The 26,236-nt window shown below is 42.8% G+C and overlaps 2 protein-coding genes across 2 annotated transcripts in view; both read right to left on the bottom strand.

Annotated features, from left to right (window-relative positions):
• The window catches only part of LOC111867528 (cell adhesion molecule 3), a gene marked incomplete at its 3' end in the record, with an annotated part of 755,050 nt that overhangs the window by 148,886 nt on the left and 579,928 nt on the right, over window positions 1–26,236 (bottom strand). The window contains exon 4 of the mRNA XM_033753065.1: window positions 6,572–6,889. Within this exon, the coding sequence (XP_033608956.1) occupies window positions 6,572–6,889 (318 nt within the window). The remainder of the gene's footprint in view (window positions 1–6,571; window positions 6,890–26,236) is intronic.
• LOC111866466 lies at window positions 7,478–15,340 on the bottom strand. Its single transcript, XM_023855480.2, has 2 exons — window positions 14,652–15,340; window positions 7,478–10,045 (listed from the first exon to the last, which is right to left on the bottom strand). The coding sequence occupies exon 2, from the start codon at window positions 10,037–10,039 to the stop codon at window positions 7,982–7,984; it is 2,058 nt and encodes a 685-aa protein (XP_023711248.1). The 5' UTR covers window positions 10,040–10,045; window positions 14,652–15,340; the 3' UTR covers window positions 7,478–7,981.

The raw sequence follows: 26,236 nt of genomic DNA, 5'->3' as shown, positions 1-26,236 counted from the left end.
GCTGAGATTCGAACCGTGGAACTTTCGAACATGAAGCAAAAAGCTAATCAGCGATAAGCGTGTTCGGCAATTATACAATGAGTATGATTACAAAGTGCCGGTCACGGTAACCGAGAGGTCTAAGTCATGCACTAACTTCCCTCGCTCGGAAGCCGAGACCGTGGGTTCGAATCCTATTCAGGTCATAGATGTTTAGTGTTTGCATGTGTGTGTGTATTTTTCTGTGTTTGTTTACAGGTAGAGGCCTTGCGACGAGCTGATCACGCACCCAAGGAGTCCTACTGAATATCTTGAGATCTAGTAAACCGAAGTGAAACGGAGAGTTTCATGGAGGTAGGCCAAGGCCCAAAGTGGGGCTGTAGCGCCAAAGGGGAAATTGATTACAATAATAAAATAAAACAAATACATGATTTCAATTATAGAATGCTTTCAATAATATAATCATATTACATAAGAACAGCACAGAATGCCTGATAAATTAGTGAGAAGTAATTTAATTCTATCTGACGTGAAGTCGTTTTTTCTTCTTGGCAAGTAAAATGAGAGTTATGCTGCAGGCAGATAAAATGGCCTTTGTTACATTTAGAATAGAAATGGAAATGAAATTCAGTTTCAAATTAATGTCCTCACAAAAATTTAATGAACTCTTAACTCTCTCCCTGAATAAATAAACAGTAAGCAAAATGGTTAATCCTGACGCTTAGTGAGATGAGAAGGTGGCCCTAGCAACACAGTCATGCTATGGATTGCTGATTCCATTCACTTGGACAGACTTCGGAACCATAAAGTAAAGAAGTTTTCTGTTTGCCAGCTTACGTCATGTTCAGAAATCGGCAATCGATTTCATACGTGAAGAAGCAATAAAGAGATCGAAATAATCAAGTACGTCTTTTGAGACACAAGACCCTTTTGTTGAAGATTACAAATTGTAAATTCCTCCTTTATTGAATTACTCCCCCCTTATTTGGAGCCAATATTCTCCTCAGACTGCCTCCTCGAATACCCCAAGTGTTTGGTTTTCCAAGAGGAGTGCTTTAAGGCAAATTACTGAAGAACACATGCAATACTAAGAACTTTGTTATCACGTGACTTGCGCTGTTCTGTTTACAATTGAATTAATCGACGAACAAAGCAGATTTTAACTATTTTCCGAAGATAACAGAAGCTACGAGAAGGGGATATGGAGGGTGCACGGAAGAGATGAGGCTACCCTATGTGGAAAACCATAGGGGACTGGAACACTTGGGAAACACAGACATTGATGGGCGGAAACATTTAAATGACTCGTATTAAATAAATAAGGTGACCGCCTCTGTGGTCTAGTGGTCAGAGTTTCTGGCTATAGATCCAGAGGCCCTGGATTCAATTCCCGGCGCTACCACATTTTCTGAGTAGTTGTGGGTCTGGAACGAGGTCCATTCAGCCTCGTAGGGTTAATGGAGGAGATATTTCAAGGAAATTGCGACTCCGGTCTAGAGAACCGAAATTAACGGCCTTGGGGATCCATTGCGCAGACCACGCGACACTCTCTATCCGCTAAAGTTGGCATTAACTTCGCCGACAAACGGCGGTCGCTCAGTCGGTATAGTTCGCTTGTGGACTACAGGCTAAGGAGTTTTTTTATCAAATAAATAAGGCATGAAGATACCAACGGGATTCTTTTGGTTCATGGCAGAATCCAGTGGCTGACTGTTGTCAGCACTCCAGTAAATCTTAGGGTTCCATTAAAGTTAAGGATTATCTATATAAAGTGAGCGATAATCAGCTTCAAAAAGTCTCATATTCCAAAGCAGCTAAGAAAACAAGCAGTCATAACAACATGCTTACACAGGTAAGTAAGTTTAGTACATATTAATTTCCTGCGCAAACGAGACAGCGCAGGTTTACTATGCGTAGGATTGAGCTTCTCACAGCGGTGGTTATGAACAGTACCATCTTCTCCGATATAAGTAACACCGTGTAGCCCGTTGAAAGCCCGCCGACGTTTCGGAGGAACATACCGCCTCTATCTTCAGTTACGAACAATACTCAGAACATGAAGCCAACGTGAAAGCAGCTCTCCTCGCCACATGTTTAGTGCTGCTTTCTTGCTCGGCTTATTCTTCGTAAGTGAAGATAGAGGCGGTATGTTCCTCCGAAACGTCAGCTGACTTTCAACGGACTATATGGCGTTATATTCTAGAATACATCACTCTTCTTTAATGCACGCGATTAACGCTTTACCTGATAATTTCAGACGACATCTTGCTGCTCAAATATAACATACGAACTAGCACAGCTCAGAAACTTTTTCGTGCGTTCTTTTTACTCTTCTTTTATGATACAAACACAAAAAAAAACTAAATAAATACTAGATGGTCTCTTCATAAAATAGTAAAATCCTTGGGGTCCTTAAAATGCACTTCCTGACCAAATGACCGACTATTAGTGTCTCAAGAAGGACTCTGTGTCCCATGGGATTTGCTAAGGCAATGTACATACTATTTTTACGAACATGGCCGCGATAGCCAACAGCCATGGAATAAACACAACAAAAAAGACGTAGATTCTAAAGGGTTCTGACGATGGTGGATAACACAAAGCATTACTGGATCTTTGGACTATTTACATCGTCCGGAATTCTAGGAAATAGAAAACACGACGTTTCGGAAACTGGATCTGTTTCCGTCTTTAGGTGAGGATGGAAGACACCTACTTAGTTGGGCCCAGTGATTGAGATTATCTCTTTCTAAGGGGTCCAACTGAGTAGGTGTCTTTCTTCTTCATCTGAAAACGGAAACAGATCCACTTTCCGAAATGTCGTGTTTTCTATTTCCTAGAATTCTGGACGAAAAAAAGTCAGAAAACCCAGTAATTCTGTGTGAAAAAATAACGTACATAACAGAGGCATAGGCTGTGTTTGACAATCACTGTACAGATGCATCGGATCAGCGTCACACGCGGCATCTGCCGAAACACTGAAATTGCCAAAAGATATTAAGAACCGTTTAGGATAGTTTAGAACTAGGATTGTTGGGAAGTCAACTTGTTGAAAGCGGCTCTGAGAAGTGCAGACAGAAGGAGAAGAAGAGACCATGTCGCCCAATGGTGCTAGATGTTGAAGACCTTCCCTCAGTGACTGACTAATAGCATACTGCCCGTACACTAACTGCCATCTGCACCAAGCCTCACCCAGGTCGTTTTCCTTCCACCAGAAGCTCTCGCGCAGAAACGGAATGAGAAATGCTGTGGGAAAGTTTAAATTAAACGGGAGTTTAGATGGAGAAATGATGGCGTGTTTTTCCTCCTTTGCTGCTTGCCAGTTGTAACCTGAATGGGGGGAGATAAAAAAGGGTTGGTGCGTTATATAACAAATTTCCATTAGTGAAAGCTAATGATAAAATGTAGTACTAATAAAGCTCCAAAGTTTAGCGTGTAAGTACATTGTTTGCTCGGTGCTGTCTGCAGTTATCAGAGCAGAAATAAGAAAGACTCGTATCCCAAAATTTGAAATAATGCAAGTGTTATTCAGGTCGAGACGTAAGACATCTCGTTATCAAATAGTCTTCATGATTTCTGTTTTAATTACTTCATAATCCGATCCTCATGGAGAAGTTTTAATTAACATGATGGTGCTTCTTGTATAATTGTTAATTAAAAATATAAATTTAAGATCATCATAAAGTAAGAAATGGATATCGGCGATGTTGACGAAAATTCACGCGTTTGCTCAAAGACCCAATGACAAATTATACACGTAAAATAAGCACGAAAGAGAGGAAACAAAAACACATATATCCAATGAAACGTAAAAAAACAAGGCAATTTGTTTAATTTAGGCAATTACAAGAATTCAATAAATATAATGGTGTCAGTCTTTTTGCTATGAGAAAAATGCATGTAAATACATATTGAGTACAACTGATAATTTAATAAGAAATTACCATTACAAAGTACGATCAAAAACAGCTTCCAAATACATCTAAGTCCCTGCACACATCATTAGCAGCTGAAGCCCATCTAGCAGAGGAGAAATTTACAATTGTGCACGCGGTAGCGTAGTTGGTTGAGGCACTATGCTACAAGCCGGAAGGTCGCGGGTTCAGATCTCAATGAGGTCATTGGATTTTTTTTCAATTGACCTAATCCTTCCGGGCGCACTATGGTCCTGGGGTCGACTCAGCCTCTAACAGAAATGCGTACCAGGAATTAATTAAATAATTTTCCTGGGGAGTAAAGCGCGGCCGGCGCGTAAGGCTGACAACCTTACCGCCATCTTTGTGGCGATTGTCTAGATAATGTGGGACCATCAACGTCTCACAGCCCTTCACGGCCTGTTACAGGGATAGCTTTACTTTACTTTACTTTACTTTAACAGCGTACAGGTGTCTCTACCTTGTCGTGAGGNATATATTGTGAACTGTGTTTCAGGCAGCTGTGACACAGGCATACCATATGTAGTTCTTTATTTAGTTCAATCTGTTAATGAGAATTCACCTTCCGCTGACAAAGTCGGATTCTGGTCTGCATTTGTCGTAACCCTGTTCGAATCTTAACGAGGTTACTGGCTGCCTACTCGTAGATTATTTTCTTTCAGTATCTCCCAACGCTCGAAACTAAGCCCGCGCTATTGCCTTGAAATAGATCCGATCACGCCTTTCTAAATCCTTATATGATCATAATAAAAAACAGCACAATTCGGTGCATTTTAAATAGCGTCGTTAAATAACAATAACAGCAATGAGTAGAATCTTATCTAATTCAGAGCCAAAATGTACGAAATAACACCACCCAAGGCCGTGCCAAAGCTCAGGCGGTTAGTCGCCGACTTCCAACCGCGACGGCCCGGGTTCGAACCCAGGTCACTTCATGTGGGGTTTGTGGTGGAGAAAGTGGCACTAGGACAGATTTTATCTCTGTACTTCGGTTTTCCTTGTCTTTTTATCATTCTACTGACTGCTCCACATTCATCATCATCTATCTTCCGGGACTGGTACAATAGGCCAATTAGCGGCCGACGTACCAATTGGACTCAGTTTCACCCCACCTCAAGGGACAAAAAGAAAAACTAACCACCATCTAACGGGTTGCATAGGACAGGTAGGAACAATCGACTACTTTGGGAGCCACTACGAACCATCGTAAGTGACGTATGCCCTTACATCATCGCTAGAGACTTCAACGCGCTTCCACTATTCTACAGACACACGTACAGGAATTCCTTTTCCGTAAAGTTGCCCGCACAAATCACGACGGGCCCTTGTTCGTACATTAGATACATTTCACATAGTGTTCCCTTCCGCTGAAATAATGAAGACCGCCCGAAGACAAAGTTCGCGTCACAGTTCTACAGATACAGGACACAGTCACAGACCTTAAAACCATAAATGCATATCTGTGAATCCCCAGACCGTCCTGTTTGTTGGCTTCGTCTGGGAGCATACGAGGTATCATGAGGGTTTCCGGTGTGTCACCCTTGGGGGTATGGTAAAGATGCCTAAGCAGCGCTGGCAATGAATTTATAGAATAAGTAACACGGAATCAGCTGCTGAAATGTAAACTGTTCAAAGTACGTTCTGTACGGTGGCCTTAGTTCTGTTGGATATACACGTATGGCGGCTGATCTTGCCGTAGGAAATCCAACGGAACGTCGGATTGTTATTATACGGGATGTCGTCTAGCAAGGGCTGTCCAAGGCAGCAACCAGGTCATTTCTTGAGGTAGTGATGTTAAACACAGGCGGCGGTGGTTGTATGTCTGTAAAAATTATGTTCTAAACCTTTGAATGAGGTTCACACTTCCACTCTGAGAATGGAGGAATTGGATTCCTCCGAAAATTTCTACCAACAGAACTACACGGCGTCACATCATAGAAGGATGTGTTCTTAGTTCACTTCTTATTGCGTTATCTAAAAGAGCTTGGCATGTTATTCCCGCGGAATTACAAGAAAAATGCAATTTATTAATAGTATTTTTAATAATGGTCATCCATACATTAAGAACATAAGGCCTAAAAATTGTCAGATTTCCGACCTCCCTGTTTTGAGATGGAAACGTCAGCCTCTTTAGGCATGTGCATTTCGTGACCTGTTTACCATTCAAATGTACACTCATTGAAAACGTGTACCTGCCATTACGTAACAAGATACCAGCCTTGCACAATATATTTCATGCAGGAAGCGTGTCAGATCGGAGAGGCGCTATTCCTTTCAGGCGTACACCTCTGATTATTGGAGCACGCGGTAGCATAGTTGGTTGAGGCACTATGCTACAAGCCGGAAGGTCGCGGGTTCGAGTCCCTTTGAGGTGGAATGATTTTCAGATGACCTAACCCTTCCAGCCGCACTATGGTCCTGGGATCGACTCAGACTCTAACAGAAATGAGTACCAGGAATCTTCGTGGGAGATAAAGGGCGGCCGGCGCGTAAGGCCGACAAACTTACCGTCATCTGTGAGCCGACTGCCTAGAGAAAATGGGTGAGCCTGTTACAGGGAATTCTGAGAAGATATAGAGGTAGGCCCATTTCAAGGAAAATGCCCAAATTCTTGTGAGGAAAACCAAAAAGAAGATCCCCCGACTGGGAGTACTCACACTGAACGTGAAGCTGCAGCGACTGGTTGAGGGGATGGCTGAGTGCCTGGTGTCGAGCGAGACATGTGACTGTGGAGTTGTGGTGCGCCCTCAGAACGGTGCCCAGATGTGCCTCGCTGCTGTGTGGGTGGTTACCGCCGCTCGTGTTGAGGCCAGGGGTATGGTGCGGCGTGAGTAACCAGGCCAGACTCGCGGGGGGATGACCGCCCTCAACAAAGCAGCTAACCGCTAGCTCAGCGCCTTCCTTAACAGGCAGGAAGAGGTTCCCTGGGTCCAGGCGTCGCCCGTCCACTGCGAGATACAAGGACCTTGGCGGTTCTGCAACACAAGACATTAAGTCGCTTTCAGTACAAGAGATTCTCAGTCTCAAGGTCATGATACTCAGTCCATGGGAAACGGTGTGAGGAACTGTAGTACATAAAACGAAGGTAACAAATGACTGCGAGAGAGGGGAGAATGGGCTCCAGAAAGAGAAAGAGACGAACAAATAACGAAGGAATTATGAATTAGAGAGAGGGTTATCATTACTTGTAGTTACGAGTTGTGAGACTCCAATAAATTCGATTACCAATTCAAACCCCGTCTACAGTCACCTGAACACGTGATAATATATATTTCAGTCCTCTCGTCAGCGTTCCTGGCTAGAGATCCAGAGGTCCGGGTTCGATTCCCGGCGCTACCAGATTTTTTCGGAGAAGTAGTGGGTCTGGAACGGGGTCCACTCAGCTTCGTGATGATAATTGAGGAGCTATTTCAAGGAAATAGCGGCACCGGTCTTGTCGTGACCCAAGATGGTGGCGGGTCGACTGAATTATGTTGGCCGAGCGGTAGCGTAATAATTCAGTGATGGTGATGGTCAGTTGGCTGCTGGAGCGGGTATTCCAACCACAAAGAGCAAATACTCACTACAGATAATAGAGGATTTATTGATTCTTAGTGTATATTACATACAAGCGCTGGTGGACGTAAGCCTGGCCAGCCTTCTCGTAGCCCCAACCCAGACAAAATGCACCCTTCAACTTCCCTCTGTTTCTTAAAACCTATCTAAAACTAAACTTTCAGTCCAGTGTCTCGAGACATGAACCCTCACGCAGCTCAGATTACGCCAGCTGGTGTTAAAAGATAGGTCCCAGACGAAACACTCCAGGACCCCCCTAATCTATGGAATGGCAAGGGTAAATATAACAATTTTTTGTTGAGGTAGCAGGTCAACCTCTTAACGTTCTGTAAATTTAGTAGGGGGCATGACCCAAGACATCAGACTCAAGTTCCTAAAATTAAAGATTTTAAAAAGGGTTGCGAACCCCGCAACACCTCCCCCCTTAAGATGGAAACATTTGCAAAAACAGGTGCTAATGTTTCCCAACACAAATATAGGCTATATATACTACAGATTACAGAAACATAAATCTACCATCTACGTTTACAAGTCTTACGCACCCCTGAGTGGGTGCTTACCGTTGGTACTGGATCCAATTCTGTCATCTCAAGGCTTGTTGCAGCTGGGAGCGATCGCAGGCTCTGGCTGCGAGTCTCCTGGTCAAGAAATCTATCTGTTATATTTTCATCTGATGATTTGAGTTCTCTTTGATTTATGACCGTTTGGCGTATACAGATTCTGCCACAACAGTCATCGTCCAAAAACCTTTTCAAAAAGTTACACCTTTTACAGAAACAACAACAGATTAATAACATCATGACTACCATAATTGTTATTCCCAGGTAGGAAAGGAATTTCAAATGATCAATTTTATGGTCTCTGTTCAGTTCAGCTTCATTTTGAATTATTAATTGTTCTACCTGGTCAACAGAGTGACTAGCGTATTTAAACGCATTTGAATGACCTAAAATATTTTTCAATGGTACGTCAGGTATGAATTTCATTGTATCGAGCTTTACTCTGGATCCTAAATGCTCACAGCAATCATAATGCAGTGTTACACTGGGAATAAAATCCTTATCGGTTCTGTTACTCGTGAAACTCATTTGGGTCTGTAATTTTGTGTTTAGCCCTAAGGCATCGCATCTGCCAAACATTGACAATACACCTGTACCTTGTAGAATTATGTCACTGGGTTCTAAATCGTTACACAGAATTGTCACCCTTTCCTTGTGTGACGTGGCAAATATCCACTTATTATGAGTAAGGGGTAACCAGGTTACATCATCAAGAGAAATGATTTTCCTTTTGCAGTCTAACGGAATTCTTGTAGTGGGCTCTAACAACCTGACCTCGCATTCCTGGTGAACATGTGTGGATTTTACAGGGAATGTCTGTTTACATACACGCCAGTCTGGCGAAATAACCTTACACTCATCTAATTCTAATTCATTCAGTTTAACATACACTTGTTTCAATGTATCTATCATGAGAAAGTCCTTTTCACTTTCAATGAAAACGAAGATATTTTCACTGTTATTAACTTTCGTGGGAAATGGAATCAGTTTGTACAAATGGAACACAGCACTGTTCACTAAGGGTATCTTCAGGACGTAACCCAAAAGATTGTTATTTAGAAACACATCAATATCAATTATGTTCATCAATACATGTTCGTAAGCCACTCTTGCAGTGTTAGGAAGGGAAAGGTCACGTGGAAGGATCGAATGGGAATCCTGAAAGGCTCTTATAATATCTCCAGGGGTGATTATTTGAGGTGATAATATTCCTTTCTGTGCAAAAATAATTGCAAATAACAACGTGTCATACCCTTCCTTCAGCTGACCAATTAAATGTTCAATGATTATCATGTGTTGATTAGTTGCAATCAAAAGAGTGGTTTGCGAAAACGCTTGGTTTGTCTTCTCCACGTTTTCATTTACTTGTTTCTGCATTGTTCTAGAGTTCTCGTTAATTTGCAGTTCATTGGCTGCAATATCGACTAATGTGTAATTTACCGTCTGCAATGTGGAACGCACAACAGTCATTTGTTCCTTGGCTACCTTTAGCATTGAAAGTTGCTCGGACTCTAATTCGCTTATTTTGTTTTGGTAATAATCAGCGTCTTCACTTGACAAAGTACCAAATAAAATTTTGGAAACTGTTCCAATAAAATTAAAAACACCTCTTTTAATTCTTTTAGCATGTGTATGCGTATTATCGGAATGAAATACCTCCTCCTCTTTATTCTTAGTAATTTCGGAAATTATGCGCCGCGTTCTATGAATTTTCAGTACGCTCTGATTCATCAGGGACAGGTCCGACTGACAGGTAGAAATGGCTTCAGGTGGCAACTCTTTACACATTGCTCCAGTCTGAGCGACAAAATCTACAAGCGTATTGTAAGTCGTCTCCAATTTCGATATGTTTACATACGTTACAAGCTTCCATTCTGAAGTGTATAGTTGCACCTGACCTATGTGATCATAGTACAGTCCGGGCGTGTCCTCATAGTTCTTGACTGTGAAGTCTACTGCGACGACGGCGACGCACGTCGCGCTCAAAATCAACAGCGTCTCGAGTCGCATGTCAAGCTGAAATTAAATGAAAAGCTTCAGTCTGTTGCTGTGCACTTTGAAGGTTCGTCTTTTTGTACCTGAACGTAATACGCAATTTACACCTGTGACTTCGACCACGGTGTACGGTCCTATCCACGGGGAAGAAAGTTTCTTAGAGCGACCTCGTCTGACATGTTGCTGTAGCAGAAGTACAAGATCACCTTCGCGGAACGTAACCGTATTTTCCTTCTGGTCATAATATCTTTTAGACACTTCCTTCGAGTTTAGTAGCGCCTTCCGCGCTACCTCATGGCTGTACTGTAGCCTCTCCTTTAAGCTGCTCACGAAGTCTTCTCTCTCGTCGTAGCTAGAGCAACTGGGACGGCGTTGTAGCAGTCCTGGCATCGAAGGCTTTCCTCCGAAAACCAACTCGAATGGACAGTATTTAGTGCTCGTATGGGGAGTCGTATTATAAACGAATGCTGCCGTTGGCAACAGTGTATCCCAATCATTCTGCTCGTGGCATATAAAATGACGCAGATATTCTGTAATTACTGCGTGCGATCTTTCGACACTGCCATTGCTCTGAGGCCTAAATGGAGTTGTATTAACTCTCGAAATTCTTAAAAGTTTGCATAAGTGCCGCATTACTTCTCCGGTGAAATTCGAGGCGCAGTCTGTGAGAATCGAACCCGGCGATCCGAACACAGTGATTACATTGTCGACTAGCGCTCTCGCTATCGTTACGGCTTCTTGATTTGGAAGCGCAATGGCTACCAGGTACTTGGATAGCTGGTCCTGGCATGTGAGAATGTACTTGTTCCCTTGTTCCGTTAAAGGCAGGGGACCCATGCAGTCCAAGCTAATCTTTTCAAAAGGGGCATACGGAGTGTCAGTAACCTCCATTGCCATCTTCGTGTAGGGAACTGTGTGCTTATTCCTCTGGCACGATGCACATTTCCTTACATAATTTTCTATGTCCCTTCGCATATTTGGCCAACTTACGTAGGGTTTCAGCCGTTCATATGTTCTTGAGATTCCCGTGTGCCCACCTATAAGAGATTCATGGTATTCTCTTATAATACTTTCTTTCTCGGAATCCGAGGGTTCGCTAAAGTTCCCAGAATATTCGGAACCGACTGTCTCATTTTTTTCGTTTGTAGCGGACCCTGCCAACTTTTGACCCCTCGATTCTGCTTCCTTGTCACCGCCCTCACTAGCATCTGCTTTGTGTATGCGAGACAAGAAATCGGCATGCGATATTGTTTTACCTGACCGGTAATGTATCGTGAAGTCATACTCTTCAAGTTTAATTCGCCATCTTAATAAACGTGAACTAGGATCCTTAACATGGAACACCCATTTAAGTGGCTTGTGGTCAGTTACAATGTTGAAATGTCTACCTAATACATATGGGCGAAACTGTTTTACAGCCCAAATAATGGCGGCCATTTCTCGGTCTGTTGTGCTATAATTTCTTTCGGACTTATTAAACGTCCTGCTAGCATATGCTATCGGGAGGTCTTTGCCTATTTCTCCCTGGCTCAGTACACAACCGGCGGCGTCGCCTGAAGCATCGGCGGTAATAATAAACGGTCGCGAAAAATCCGGGTATTGTAAGATAGGAGCCGTAACCAACAGCTCTTTCAGAGTCTGGAAGGCGTTCTGCTGTGGTTCCTTCCAGTCGTATACCGCGTCCTTCTTCAATAACTCATACAGAGGTTTTGCCACCCTACTGTAGTTGTGAATGAAACGTCTGTAATACGAGGAGAGCCCTAAAAATCCCTTCAGTTCTTTAACTGTCTTGGGTTCGGGGAAGTTTCGCACTGCCTCCGTCTTTCTAGGATCCGGCCTTAGCCCCTCGTCAGTGGCGACGTGACCAAGGAATTGAACCTCGGCCCTCAAGAACTCACACTTGAATGGCTCAATCTTCAATTTGCTTTCGCGGAATCTCTGAAATAGTTCCCTCAATCTCTCATTGTGAGATTCCAGCGAATCTGCTGTAATAATAACATCATCCATATAGCAAAAACACCTTAATCCGTTCATTCCGGCGAGTACGGAATTCATAAGAGATTGAAATGTAGACGGCGCGGATTTCAGGCCCATGGGGAGACGAACAAATTCAAAATGACCCGCGGGTGTACTGAAAGCAGTTTTCGCGCGGTCCTTCTCTGCTAGTTCAACCTGATAATACCCCGAGGCAAGGTCAACTGTAGAGAAATATTTTGCTTTACCCAGCTGATCCAAAATATCAGTGATGTTCGGCAGCGGGTAAGCATCTCCGACTGTCCATTCATTCAGTTTCCTGAAATCAATCACTACGCGCCATTTTACCTTTCCTGAGGCATCTGCCTTTTTCGGCACTAACAACAATGGGCTATTGAAAGCGCTTCTGGAGGGCGCTATAATTCCGTCATCCAATAACTTGTTAATCTGCCTATTTACTTCCTCCTTGTGAGCTTCCGGTAATCGGTAAGGGCGAACGTTTATCGCTCTGTTTTCATCCAAGGCTGGAGTGGGAATTGAATGTTTAATTAGGTCAGTGTGCGACAGTTTATCCCCTTCCAAGTAAAAGATATCATGGAAATCCTCGCAGATTTCCAGAATAGATTTCTTGTTACTCTCTGCCATGTGGTCTGTCCTAATTAGTTCTCTGACCCGTTTCTTGCGAGATAACACACTTTCGTTATTATCATGAATTTGGGAATTGATTTTTCGCACACTGATTTGTTCACTCCACTTCGTGGCAGTGAGCGTCAAATCCCTTATCTCCATGGCTTCCTCTGTGGAATTCAGAATGCTCACTATAGCCTTATTTCTGTTGACTTGCGACAGGGAACTGGCTACATACACACCTGGATAAATTTCTTGTTTATCCACAATTCCTAGTCCGGTATCCAAGTCAACTGTAACCGCTGCGATTGTCTCCGTTCGCGGTTTCAAAATGATAGGCTCGTCGTTTCTCCGACAAAAGTTATAACGGTGCCCGTTAATATCCACATATCCTTCCCTGTTGTTGATTACCGAATCCTTCAGGATATCTCGGCCTATTAAGCCATCTTCTGTCAACTGTATTTCCTCAGGCGCTACCTGGAATTTATACGTGCGATCATGGAGGGTTAAGTTCACGCTCCCAAGTGTGTTAATCGAACCTACTGTTATTCCGGCAATTTCATATTGCTTATCTGTATGAATGGGAACATCATCTGGTATCAACCCTCGCTTTATCACGGATATTTGTGCCCCCGTGTCGACTAACATCCTCAATGGTTGATCTATGCCAGCCACGGTAATGAGAATACTACCATCATGGTTTTCCTCAGTTTCACACCCTGTGGCGCAAACCCGTTCGCTATCGCTGTTCACGCGCATTTCACGTGAGGTCGTTTTGACCCGTAAATCCTCACCTTCGGAGTTGAAAACTCCCTTCGATGCACTGGTTTTACCACAGGCACTCTCAGTGCTGGCGGAATTACTAACATCTACAAATTTCCGTTTCTTTTCGTCTAATCTACTGACATTCTGATCGGCATAGCTGCCACTCATAGCCCCGAGGACGAGCTCCTCTTCCCGGCCTTCAGTCGACCTTCGACAAGGCGGATCACAACCAACGGCCGACCGTGGTCGTGGTTTGGCTAAATTAACATACATATCTGAACCTAAGTCAGTTAGATTATCGGCGTCTGGAAACTCACGGCAACTGTTTGTCTTGGCAAACACATTCCGTTTGTTTCCCGCTACTATCGCAAACTTCCCATCTGCGCGTTCTCTAGCTCTGCGGTTTTCATTTCCAGAAAAGTTTCCATGTCGCTTTTTCTTTTTCCAACATGTATATGCGACATGACCTGGCATATTACAAAAATTACAAACTTTCTCTGCAGGAGCTGCCACTTTCACCTCTTTCGATCTGCCAGTCAGGAAGCATTGTGATTCCCTATGACCGAAACGTCGGCAGTTATTGCAACGCACATCCTTACTTCGGTCATTGTACTGAGATACGCTATGTACCTTTTCTTTAGCAGAAAGTAATGCGCTTTCTTCCTCAGTACCTATCTCAGCGGCTTCTGTAATATGTGTAGGGTTCCTAGCACGAACTACGGTCTGTATTCGTTCATTCGCTAGCCCCTGTATGAAACATGCCTTTCCTAACTGTGATACCAACTTTGTGATACCGCACATTTCAGATGAAGACGCGCCTTCTATAGCCGCGTCTCTGAAATCTGAACCCAATTGGTCAAGCCTACTGCACCATGCAGCTACTGTTTCATGTTTGGCTTGTCGGGCATTGAACATGGCGCAAGCGTAAAAATCTAATGTTCTCCTAGTAGCATAATGCTCCTTCAAAATGGCCTTAACACTAGCCCAATCATCGGCATCTTGCCGAACAAGTAATTTTGCCTTCGCCTCGCCTGTTATACGCGTGCGTACATACTTGTAAAATAAATCATATTTATCTGGGTTAATTAGCCCAAAAGCTGCATCGACGTTTTCGCAAAACTCTTTCAATTTGCGTTTGTCGCCGCTAAACGGTTCAGCTACCAATTTGAAAGCATCACTGACACTTATATATTCGTCAGCCATTTTTTTTTTCAGATATACAGACGTGGACAGGAGGAACAGGTGAGCAAGAGTGACTTACCTTGTGCACTAGATTGCTCCCGCCTCCAATGGTTGTCTTCACGCCTCGCTTGCCTCTCAAGCGAAGCTGGACACACCCTCTGGCAACGCAGACTCGGATGCCGACTATTGGCCAGTCTAACGGCGTCACGTCTACAACAGCTCAGTACCTCCACCGGACAGGCACCTATTTGCCCGCGTCCTGGAATGACGTCCCGTTCTTGGAATCGCCCTGGTACCGCACAGCAATGGGAAACCACCTTCGTCGGATAGACGCCTTCTTGGAAGCGTCGTAAACCGGCGTCCTCGCGTCGGAAATCGTCCTGGTGATGACTTCCTTCGGGAATGGCCCACTCTCTTAATCACGTACACCAGTTGCCAGTCCTCCACTCTGCTAATGTCGATAGCGCGCTTGGTCGCTACCGGTCATCTTGCTGGTCGTGCTCAAAGGGTTTTTCCTCTATCTGTATTGGTTAAAATCTGCAGAATTCTTTCACTTCACCGATTTGCAACTACACGTAGAATTCTTACACTTCACAAATTTGCAACTACACATAGAATTCTCACACTTCACAAATTTGCAACTACACGCAGAATTCTTTCATTTCACAGATTTGCAACCCCACACCTGACACCAGATTTTTCTCTCCTCTGTCGTGACCCAAGATGGTGGCGGGTCGACTGAATTATGTTGGCCGAGCGGTAGCGTAATAATTCAGTGATGGTGATGGTCAGTTGGCTGCTGGAGCGGGTATTCCAACCACAAAGAGCAAATACTCACTACAGATAATAGAGGATTTATTGATTCTTAGTGTATATTACATACAAGCGCTGGTGGACGTAAGCCTGGCCAGCCTTCTCGTAGCCCCAACCCAGACAAAATGCACCCTTCAACTTCCCTCTGTTTCTTAAAACCTATCTAAAACTAAACTTTCAGTCCAGTGTCTCGAGACATGAACCCTCACGCAGCTCAGATTACGCCAGCTGGTGTTAAAAGATAGGTCCCAGACGAAACACTCCAGGACCCCCCTAATCTATGGAATGGCAAGGGTAAATATAACAATTTTTTGTTGAGGTAGCAGGTCAACCTCTTAACGTTCTGTAAATTTAGTAGGGGGCATGACCCAAGACATCAGACTCAAGTTCCTAAAATTAAAGATTTTAAAAAGGGTTGCGAACCCCGCAACAGTCTAGAAAACCGAAATTAACGGCCGTGTGGATTCGTTGCGCTGACCACGCGACACCCTCTATCCGCAAAAGTTGGCACTAAACTTCACCGACAAGCGGTGATCGCTCGGTCGGTATAGTTCGCTTGCGGACTAAAATCACGGAGGTTGTTTGTTTATGTTCCCCAAGGCAATTTCTGCGTTTTGTAAAGCACTGATGTCAAGCAGTATCCTTTAATCCTTTGTAGACTGAAAATTTATGTTAATATGTCCCTTTTCTTTACCTGTACCTTGGCACTTGTATGGACAAAGTTCAAAAACTCGGTTAAATGTACTGATATCTCTAATTTTCCTGTAATTCCCCCAAAATTTATTCGTGCTAAGGGGAATCATATGCCTTCCCTAAATCTACAGATACCGGATGTAATATATTTCCGGATCTGGAATTATAACTACGCTATCAATTCCATGGAGCGGAATGCTTCTCCAGAATCTAACAGATATTCATCTCTCGCCTCCTCCAATACGAATTCCGACGTTTCACTGGCGTGTACACAACAGCATACCATCCAGAATCAGGTGTGTCTAGTTGACGTCATCACATCTATGTCTTACACCCTGTTCCTGCTTTTGTTGTTGCATTCAACATCATCAATATTGGGCCTACCGCTCTTAACTTTAGGCAAACAAACTCTTCCGACTTGGAATTCAATTTCTTGATAAAATTGCAGTCGGTTCCACAACTTCTAATATTTACACCACTCTTGATCATTATTCAAATATTCTAACTTTCTATTTTCGGAGAAATAATTACAATTAGAAGTATTACAAACGTTTCGTAAGACAGTCCGTTTTTTCGAAAATCACAATGAAGTTTGCTCCATTATAAAATATCCCTTCTTTGCTCATTCTACTTTCTTGCCGTCACACTGCGGGACTAATTACACATAATGAAACTCGTATATTGTACTGAGGCCTATTTCTTACGTACTGGAGAGGCAAAGGCAAGTCAGTTGTGAAAGAAATGGAATTTTGCTCTTTGCTAAATACGTTTCCTTATAAATTTGACCACCACAGTTAACGAGATCCTCAGTGTAGTCATGAAGCACTGACATTCCTATTCAGTAGGTCCACATACAAGCCGGAAAACACCCTATACGAATATACATTCTTCGTGGTTCTTCTCAGATCCTCTTGCCAGTCTTGCATCTAGGTCTGCCTGCATGTTCCTTACACGTGATTTCCAATTCATCATTAGCAGTCATCCTATGACTCGGGTATGTATAACTAGTGCAGTTGGCGAGACGTACGTAAATAAATAACAGAAGATGAGACTTTGTGGTCATGTCAGAAGCCATATCTTTTATTTGCCCCGGGAGTTCGTCACGCTGGTTTATGTCTTTCAATTCCTAGACGTGCAACTGCCGTGCCATTCTTCCTTAATTCTTTATTTCTCTGTATAAAGTTTCAAGAAAATGTAGCATCGAGCAGCAAACGGTAAGATAACTACAAGCAAAATATCTGTAAGTACATAACAGGGAGTCGCCATGTCCTACTCTAAGATACTATTTCGGAAGACCACAACTGTTTACTCCCCTTTCTTTCATAACTCACCTACTCAAAATTGTCTCACTACAGCCGACGAGAAATTATCCTGCATTTAATACAATAACGTAAAAAAAAACCACCAGCTAACCAGTCAACAAATAATATAATATTGAGACATGTATATTCAGTGCTAGGCAACGGCCCACTAAAAGCATTCCTGCAAAACAAGCGCTTAAAAATAGGTCATCCATTGTTAAGTAACGAACCAATAACATGCATTCTGGACAATAGAAGACGATGTTTTCAGTTGAGTTCGTGCGAAGTGGTCATAAGAAGTGTTCACTAGGACAGGAAAAGTATAAAACAGAGTAGCAGGCAGGACGGAACAGCAGTTGGAAGGGAATTGGGTCGAGTTCCGGAGATGGCAGACGAAGACGAATGGCAAGAAAGGAATTAGGTTGTGCCAAGAAGTCTTCGTTTGTGATTTGAAGTTACGACAAAGCTGTGATAAATCCATTGCCAAAAGACGACTAATGAAGGCTGAAACCCCTATTTCGTATGGAACGGTGAACTGGAAAGTGTGCAGATCTATGAGGACGCTGTTTTGCCTGTAATGCAGAGTTGTGAATATATAAGTTGCTGTAGACAAATCTATCGTCAGCTTCTTAATTTCTCACAGTACAACAGAATAGTTCCAATTATATTTCGACACTAAGATCTTAAGTATAACACATTTAATGTTTAAAAGAGAATTTAGCAACATCACTTTTCAAATTGCAGGAATATCGTCCAACCTAATTTTTTTGTGACTGTCTTTCCAAAATTTTCAAGAAAAATAGCTTATATTATACAGCAGCACGGTAATTCGTGTTTGAAAGACGGTGATAAGTAGTAGTTCTGTACAAGTAATTTGCAATTTACAGTGTAAACTTCAGGTGACACTTATGAGAAATGATACCGCTGGAAATTGTTTTATGCGTTATGGCTTTCCATAAAAGAACATCAAAGGGAGGAAATTTATCTTATAAAGAATTTATTTTAACGCTTCATCACGCGACAAGGTGAAGTGATCATAAAATTTTTAGTAACGGAGGCAGCGTGCCCCCGAGTCCCGGAGCAAGAGAGAAAGGGCAGCAAAGCGGCGCTAAAAGTTTTGAACAGCAGGTGCATTGGCAGGCAGTTGGGCGTATCGTGTCTCAAGCCTGCCATTGTCTGGTGCCGATAGTCGGTTCTAAGGATTCTGATTAGGAAGAAATTCAGATTATAATTTGCGTATCACATTAATATCATTCGCTTACGGACTCGAAAACTCTTTTCCATTACCCCCTGGATGGCAGTCAAATTGGGTCCCAGGTTCGGTTTGGAGGTGGTGGGGAAGACAACTGTCCTTGCACCTAATGAGAATCGAATCCCATTGGTCCAGCCCTTATCCATCCACTCCAATAACATCATAAAGCAGAGGGCATATTGTAAGTGTTCGCTTATCTGCTCAATAGACTGCCGCTCTCTGTGGAATAATAAATATTACTGCCTTATTTAAAGGAGTCCACCAATAAAACTTATCCTGACCCTCGTGATTTTAGTTCTTACTCTGACAGCATATTCTTTCAAGTTCACTTTAATAATACCGTCAGTGTAAAAGTGCTAGTATAGATGGGGGTTGGATTAGTAATTGGATTTGCCGCTTCACTAATTCACGCACTTTACAGTTCACTAGAGCACACATTTAAGTCTTCTATGTCTTCACCAGTTTTCTGGTAACGGCTTCTAACGGTTGATGTTCCCCTCCTTTGGGTTCCGAACTGTCCCCGGCCTCAGCTACAGCAACACTAGACTAACTCAAAGTCAAAGTCGAATTTAAAGTCAGAGCCAAAGTTACGTTACTACTGACGGTCAGTCAGCCAGTCTGTCTTGGTGTCAAGCCACATCTGAGGCCCAGGGCAGATTTTTGTTATGTCAGATAGTTGTGGATTTGTTCACGTGGGACGCCCTCTCTGACGAGAGGACGACTCTGTCGTTTACAATTGCTGTGGACACTCGCCAGCACAGCCACATTTACCACAGTCAAACTTAGTGGCAAGCATAAGTCAATACTGACCTAATTACTATTTTATGGAGTGTTAGTTTAATGTTAGCGTATAATAGTTTGATTTTGGGCAAGAAATAGACTCTAATAAATATTCTGAAGGCCTTGGATTCCATCGTTTCTATATGCGGTCTCCATGTAATCCTCTTGTCGAAGATAACACCGAGGTAATTTTCATGATTCACAAAGGCAATATCCCATGCGTTCAACATGAGATGAACCTCAGGCGATCTATGTCAATGAGAGAAGTAGACGGCACGAGTTTTTCTTCATCGATTTCAATGTTCCAGCGCTTGAACCACGCCTCAATTGAATTCAGACTGTGTTGTAGCGCTCTGAGAACAAACCCTCTCTGCGATCCATGGCATACACAAAAGTGTCATCGGCAAAGAGAGCATGATAAACACTTGGTGTTTGGTATGATTTATAACATAATGCACAATGTTGGGGACAGGAAGGAATATTGAGGCACCATTGCTTGTTATCCCTTGGCGTAGACATTTCGCCTTATACCGAAACTCTCGTTTTTCTTTGAGGGAGAAAAATCTTAAGTTTGATCAGACTGGCCGAAAATTCCAAGTTTAGACTTGTCTTGATTATAATATCTCGGCACAGACAGCATAGAAAACACAACATTCCATTATTGTTGTATCCAAATATTGCTGTAGAAACATGTTTATTTGCGAAGCCGTTGCTTAGTAACTGATGTTTCTACTTGCCTCACGGTTATTGCCTAGAGCAACATCTTCCCATCCACTCCTAATTCTAACAATTAGCCTGTTCCCTTTAGGTATTCCAATTAATATTTCCATGCAATCCTTAGATCCATCATTCATCCCTCCTTACATAATAAATTGTGTAGCCTACTATTAAAATATACAACAGTAAAAGCCAGCGCGCCGGTCTCGATAGCCGAGCGGTCTAAGGCATGTACTGTCTTCGCGCGTTCGGAAGCTGGGATCGTGGGTTCGAATCCCACTCAGGACATGGATATTTGTGTGCGTTTTTCTGTGTTTGTGTACAGGTAGAGGCCTTGCGACGAGCTGATCACCCGCCCAAGGAGTCCTACCGAGTGTGTAAGAGCTATAAAACCGAAGTGGACGGAGAAGTTCATGGAGGTAGGCCTAGGCCCACTGGGGCTGTAGTGCCGAGGAAAAAAAAAAGCCAGCGCACTTACACATACGCTGAGGAAACTGACTACAGTAAACTCAACGTTAATCTTACGCTTCATTCGAAGCGCAGGATTGCCGAGGGGATAATCAAAAGGGGAAGCACAATAGATCACTGTAGGTCGCGGTGCAAGGGCCGAGAAGGCCCACCCCTTATACATTCATTCAAATTCAACGTTATCCGGCGTATATGGAAATGGGGTGTGCGGGCTATATAAATATTCCGGCTGCGTAAAGGGACTTATTTTTCCCCCCTTGGCACTACAGCCCCAGTGGGCCTAGGCCTACGTCCATGAACTCCGTTCACTTCGGTTTTTCTAGATCTTACACATTCGGTAGGACTCCTTGGGCGAGTGATCAGCTCGTCGCAAGGCCTCTACCTTTAGACAAACACAGAAAAACGCACACAAACATTCGTGACCTGAGTGGGATTCGAACCCACGATCTCGGCTTCCGAGCGAGCGAAGACAGTGCATACCTTAGACCGCTCGGCTACTGTGACCTGCAAAGGGACTCATGGCAGAGCGTAATTTTCAGGCGATTTTGCCATTATTTGAGTCTCCTGATATTTCGACCATATTTAAGTTTGATAACAGCATAAACGTATTGCCGCTTTAGTTCTTGCCCTGTAATCTTCTTAGGAGAAAGGTACACTGATGGATGTACTGAAACATGATCAGAGATGCAACTAACTTCTGCAGCAACCACGCATCGCAGTAGCGCCCGTGTGAAGGAAGACGACGGACTAGGCGAACTACAGCTTGGAGGGTGTGCAAATATAACTTTGAGGTAAGTTCATAGAACGGTATAATTTCTTTGAAGAGTTTTGCCACTTGCATGAGAATTCCGGATTCTCGGAGACCGGAGAATCGGAAGTTTCCTGCGCCTGTGAGACGTCCCAACACACAGTGATACTATATCTGTTTCTGTAAATTTCAAAACAAAATTAGTTCCTGGGTCTAATTTTACGTTTTAAAAATTAAATCAGACGAAACTGTTATCCATAAGAACTCAGAAGAATATAATCATGATTAGCAAAGTTTAGCAGAGTTAGGCCTATACGGCTTGTATAACGATGTCGGTCTAATATGTAACCTATGTATGCAATAAGTATTCAAAATGAGGAAAATCAAGAGAAATTGTTGTCATAAAATAATACTGAAGAGGACAGTCAGCGTTAGCAAAATTTAGATGCAATGTAATAACTGATTAGGACAGAGTAACTATGATAATCGCCCGTCACGGTAGCCGAGCGGTCTAAGGCATGCACTGTCTTCGCTCGCTCGGAAGCGGAGATCGTGGGTTCGAATCCCACTCAGGGCATGAATGTTTGTGTGCGTTTTTTCTGTGTTTGTGTACAGGTAGAGGCCTTGCGACGAGCTGATCACCCTCCCAAGGAGTCCTACCGAATGTGTAAGATCTAGAAAAACCGAAGTGAACGGAGAAGTTCATGGAGGTAGGCCTAGGCCCAAATGAGGGCTGTAGTGCCAAGGGGAAAAAAACTATGATAATCATCCACAGCTCTTTTCAGATGAGGGAGAATCAAGAGGTTAAAATGGAAAAAATTGAATCACTTTTAACAAAAACAAAATCTTCTACGCCGTAAGGCTTGCGAATGAGAAAATTAATTTTCAATGCATCTTGAAAATACTTTACACAGCGACGAGCCGAGCAATGCTGTATCGACAGAAGAGAGGACAGTGATACAAAAAGCTTCTTTTGGGCACCCCTTATTTATTGTAAATTTTTAGTACAACTTTAATATGACACAATCACATAAGTTTACATTTTATGCTTTTCTTGAAAGGCACAAAACATGCCAAAGTTAAACCCACAAACAATAGATATTCACAAAAATTTAGTAAATAATATCGCCAATAAATTTGTTATATTAATATAAATTTTGTTCCTGTGTATATTAACCATTGAAATGCACGAAATTCACAAGGAATTTCACATAATTGACCGAAGTCGCTCATCGAACGTAAATTGGAACATGACACACAAGCCCGTGAAGGTGCAGCAGTTAATTTTTAAAAATGTTCCATGATGTCCATATTTAACAAAATTTGAGGAAAAAATAACTTTTAGCCTCTTTCCATCGCTTAAGTATACCAAAAATGGAATGAATTCTGGAATTGTAGTATCTCTACCTTTGACTGCCGATCACAGTGGCCGCGCGGTCTAAGGTCTAAGCATGAACTGTCTTCGCCGCTCAAACACTGGGATTGGGTTCGAGTCCCACTTGAGGCATGGATGTTTGCGTGCGTTTACTCTGTTTTCCTTGTCCTGTGTGTGTAGATAGCGATCTTGCGACGGGCTGAGCCCTTGTCTAAGGAGGTCTACAGGCTACGTAAAAAAGATAAAGAACTGAAAGAGCTGTCAAGACCAAACAAAGGGCTGTAGATCCATAGATAGATAGACAGACAAAAAGCTAGATAGATAGACAGAGAAATAGATACTGTTGACTAGCCGCCTCAAAAATAAGTATAAAATTTTGTGAGACTGGAGTTTCTCGCGACAGTGACTATGAAGAATGATATCTTCTAGGACGTTACTCCTTCTAGTCTAGTAGAAGTTTATAAGCGTTTCGGAGAAATGCACTACCTCCACTGTCACGGTGGAGGAGTAAACCAAACAAGCAGCAGTAGTTTGCCTCGGTAGCTCTATGTTTGTAGCAGCTGCCGTAATTCTGTGTAAATGGAAGTTAGTCATGTCAGAACATCAGTGTCATTCCATAAAGAACGACAATTTCGTTGTGTTCTTCATTTTATGTTCTCATGTCTAGAATTACATGCTTGTGTAGTCAATCCGATTTCGCCGTAAGACGAATGGGAGCGGGGGTCGAAGGGGAAATAGGGGATGTTCTGCTTGCACGGTACATTTGAGAAAGTCACTTCCAAGTTGTGTTATATCGGCTAGAGGCAGTCGATCCAGCCACGCAACCGAACTCCATAGTTCAGGCGTAACCGAACTTCGGAGATACTCAGGGGTTCCTCAAACAACCAGCTCCCAGTCTCATAAAAATAAATCATGTGTATAAGCAATTCTTCCGCTGTGTGGTGTCTATATTCTCCTATATATTGTTACGCAGATTAAAGAAAAATGTCTACGCCAAGGAGAGATAAAAGTTACATATAAAAATTAGTTAAAAATGAAGAATTCCGTCTTCTTGGATGAGGCGCTATGTAGATATTTTGTTAACCGACGTTTCGGAGGAACGTATGGCCTCCATCTTCAGGGTATAAGAAATCCGCGAGCGATGAACCAGCGTGAGCAGCGGAGTTTTTATACCCTGAATATGGAGGCGATAGGTTCCTCCGAAAAGTCCGTTAACGAAATATCTACACTGCCCCACATCCCAGAAAACGGCATTCTTCATAGTCACCGCCGTGAAAACCTCAAATCTGAAAAGGTTAAAATATCTCACGAGACCACACGTTCTACCTTTAACTCGGAAGATAATGTTAAACGTAATCTTTGACACACGCTGATTATAAGTGATTTGGGTTAACTTGGCTCAGGGTAAGATTTAATGAGTTCCCAAGATGGTGACGATATTCATGCCAGTTCCACAAGTGGCTATTTATTGACCGACTTAGGAAACATCGTCCATGCAAGGACATTTGTTTAAATTTAGATATTTCAATTTCCACATTTACTCTCAATGTATGTGCAAACGACATCACGTGCTGCCCTCTGAGAAGAAAGAAGTTATCTATAATCATTGTGCTTTTAGAGAATATCTATCAGTTAACTACATAGAGCAGAATTCTTCTGTATAAGCTGGTACAGCTTAATTGGTAAATAAATTCTTCGTCTTTCATGGTACCCGACAACCAGCCACTTCATCCTATTTTGTGCCAGTTGAATCCAGGCCAAATTATCTTTAACTTTCATTTTACTATTGTTCTAGGTATGTAACGCGTGCTAAAAAGTGATTCAAAATGCCTGTAGGAAAACTAATGGAATTATATGGGTTCATAACTTAAGAAAATTAGCAACTATTATAGGCGTATTATTACTGCATACTTCATCCGAATTACAGGGTTGGTCTGCATGTCTGTGTGTGTGTGTGTGTGTATGTCATACATACTGTAGCATGTAGACCCGTTGCTAAGTACTGACTCTGTAAACAACGCCCGGTCCTAGGCAACAGATTCCTAACATAGACCAATGAACTACCTGAGAAGCAATGTTTCCTGTGCAGTCCGCTAAGCAACAATTGAACAGCAACAGAAGAACAGTGTTTTCTGTGGGGTTCACCAAGCAACAAAGGAAAGGTGTTTTCTATTGGGTCTGTGCTGAAATGTTATAAGCAGGACAATTACTGAGAATTAGTCTCTGAGTTAGTTAGCGCAGTGCTGTGCAAGGAAATGAAGAGTTTACTGGTGAGTTAGTGAACTTCAATTCAGTCGTTTTGAGCTATTATTAGAATATGGTGTCTCAGCGACGGGGATAGTTCAGAAACCCACAGTACGGGGAATTGCCACTGTTGGACGCCGCTATCAGGCAACGACTGGTGAGACGCCAACAGACTTAGACGACTTAGTACGTGCTGCTTGTGATCTGCAGAGTGTGTGATTTAAAGATAGTTCTGTAGTTACTTTTAATAACTCTCTGTAAGTGGTCAATAAATCCAATTACCAATTAAAACGACGTCTATAGTGACTTATACAAATGACAATACATATAGGTGTATATAAACCCACTATTTTTATTGAATAATTGGGTCTCTTATATAGAGATATAGTGAGAACAAGAAGAACCTACAAATGACTCCTTGGGTGTGGATTTACCTTCAAGTCATATGACAGCGGTATGTAAATTTACTTATAAGTTGTGCCACCTTCTTTTGACAGCTTTGGAATGCCCAGACATGGATCAGTTTTGAGGTATTGTCTCGTGAGTCAGGTTGAACACCGGCCAGTCTGCTCATGACAAGGCGATGTGAATTATCGGAGTTCGAAAGGGGCATGATAGTGGGTGCCAGTCGGATGGGACATTCCATTTCCGGAGTTGTGGGGTCATTCAACATTCCTGAGCCCACGGTGTCACGTGTGTACCGGGAATACCTCATGGAAAGCATTACCACCCATGGTGGACAGCGCAGAAGCCGACCACGGGTGCTTAATGACCGTGACCAGTGGCGCCTAGCTGGAACTGTCACTGGTAACAGACAATCCAGTGCCGGCTGAACTCGCACCCACATTCAATGCAGCGATGTTTAGCTTCAATGTGACATGGGAGCAGAATGACCACCAGAGTGCTTCAGTGCTTCTGTTAGCACCACAACACCGGACACAGCGCAGCACCTGGGCCACCGCCGCTTGTCGGCGAAGTTAGTACCAACTTTAGCGGACAGAGGGTGTCGCGTGGTCAGCACAACGTATCCCCACGGCCGTTAATCTCGGTTTTCTAGAAAATCATACCGCAAACTTTTAATTACACTGCCATGTCACATCCACAAATTTTGATACCAAATTTTAATCCAGACGTGTTCTTAGTTTTATAACCCTCATTTTGTGATTATTTTATGTTCAAATACTCTTAACTTCTTTGCATCTTTTTCGGTTCATGAGTTCTTGTTCCCTCTGTGTATTTGCTTGTCAGCTGATGAAGTGTGCAAATTATGAAG

The sequence above is a fragment of the Cryptotermes secundus genome, unplaced genomic scaffold (genome assembly GCF_002891405.2).
Source record: "Cryptotermes secundus unplaced genomic scaffold, Csec_1.0 scaffold24, whole genome shotgun sequence".
Lineage (NCBI taxonomy): Eukaryota > Metazoa > Arthropoda > Insecta > Blattodea > Kalotermitidae > Cryptotermes > Cryptotermes secundus.
Note: the sequence above shows the minus strand (reverse complement) of the source record. Positions and strands in the feature narration are given on the sequence as shown.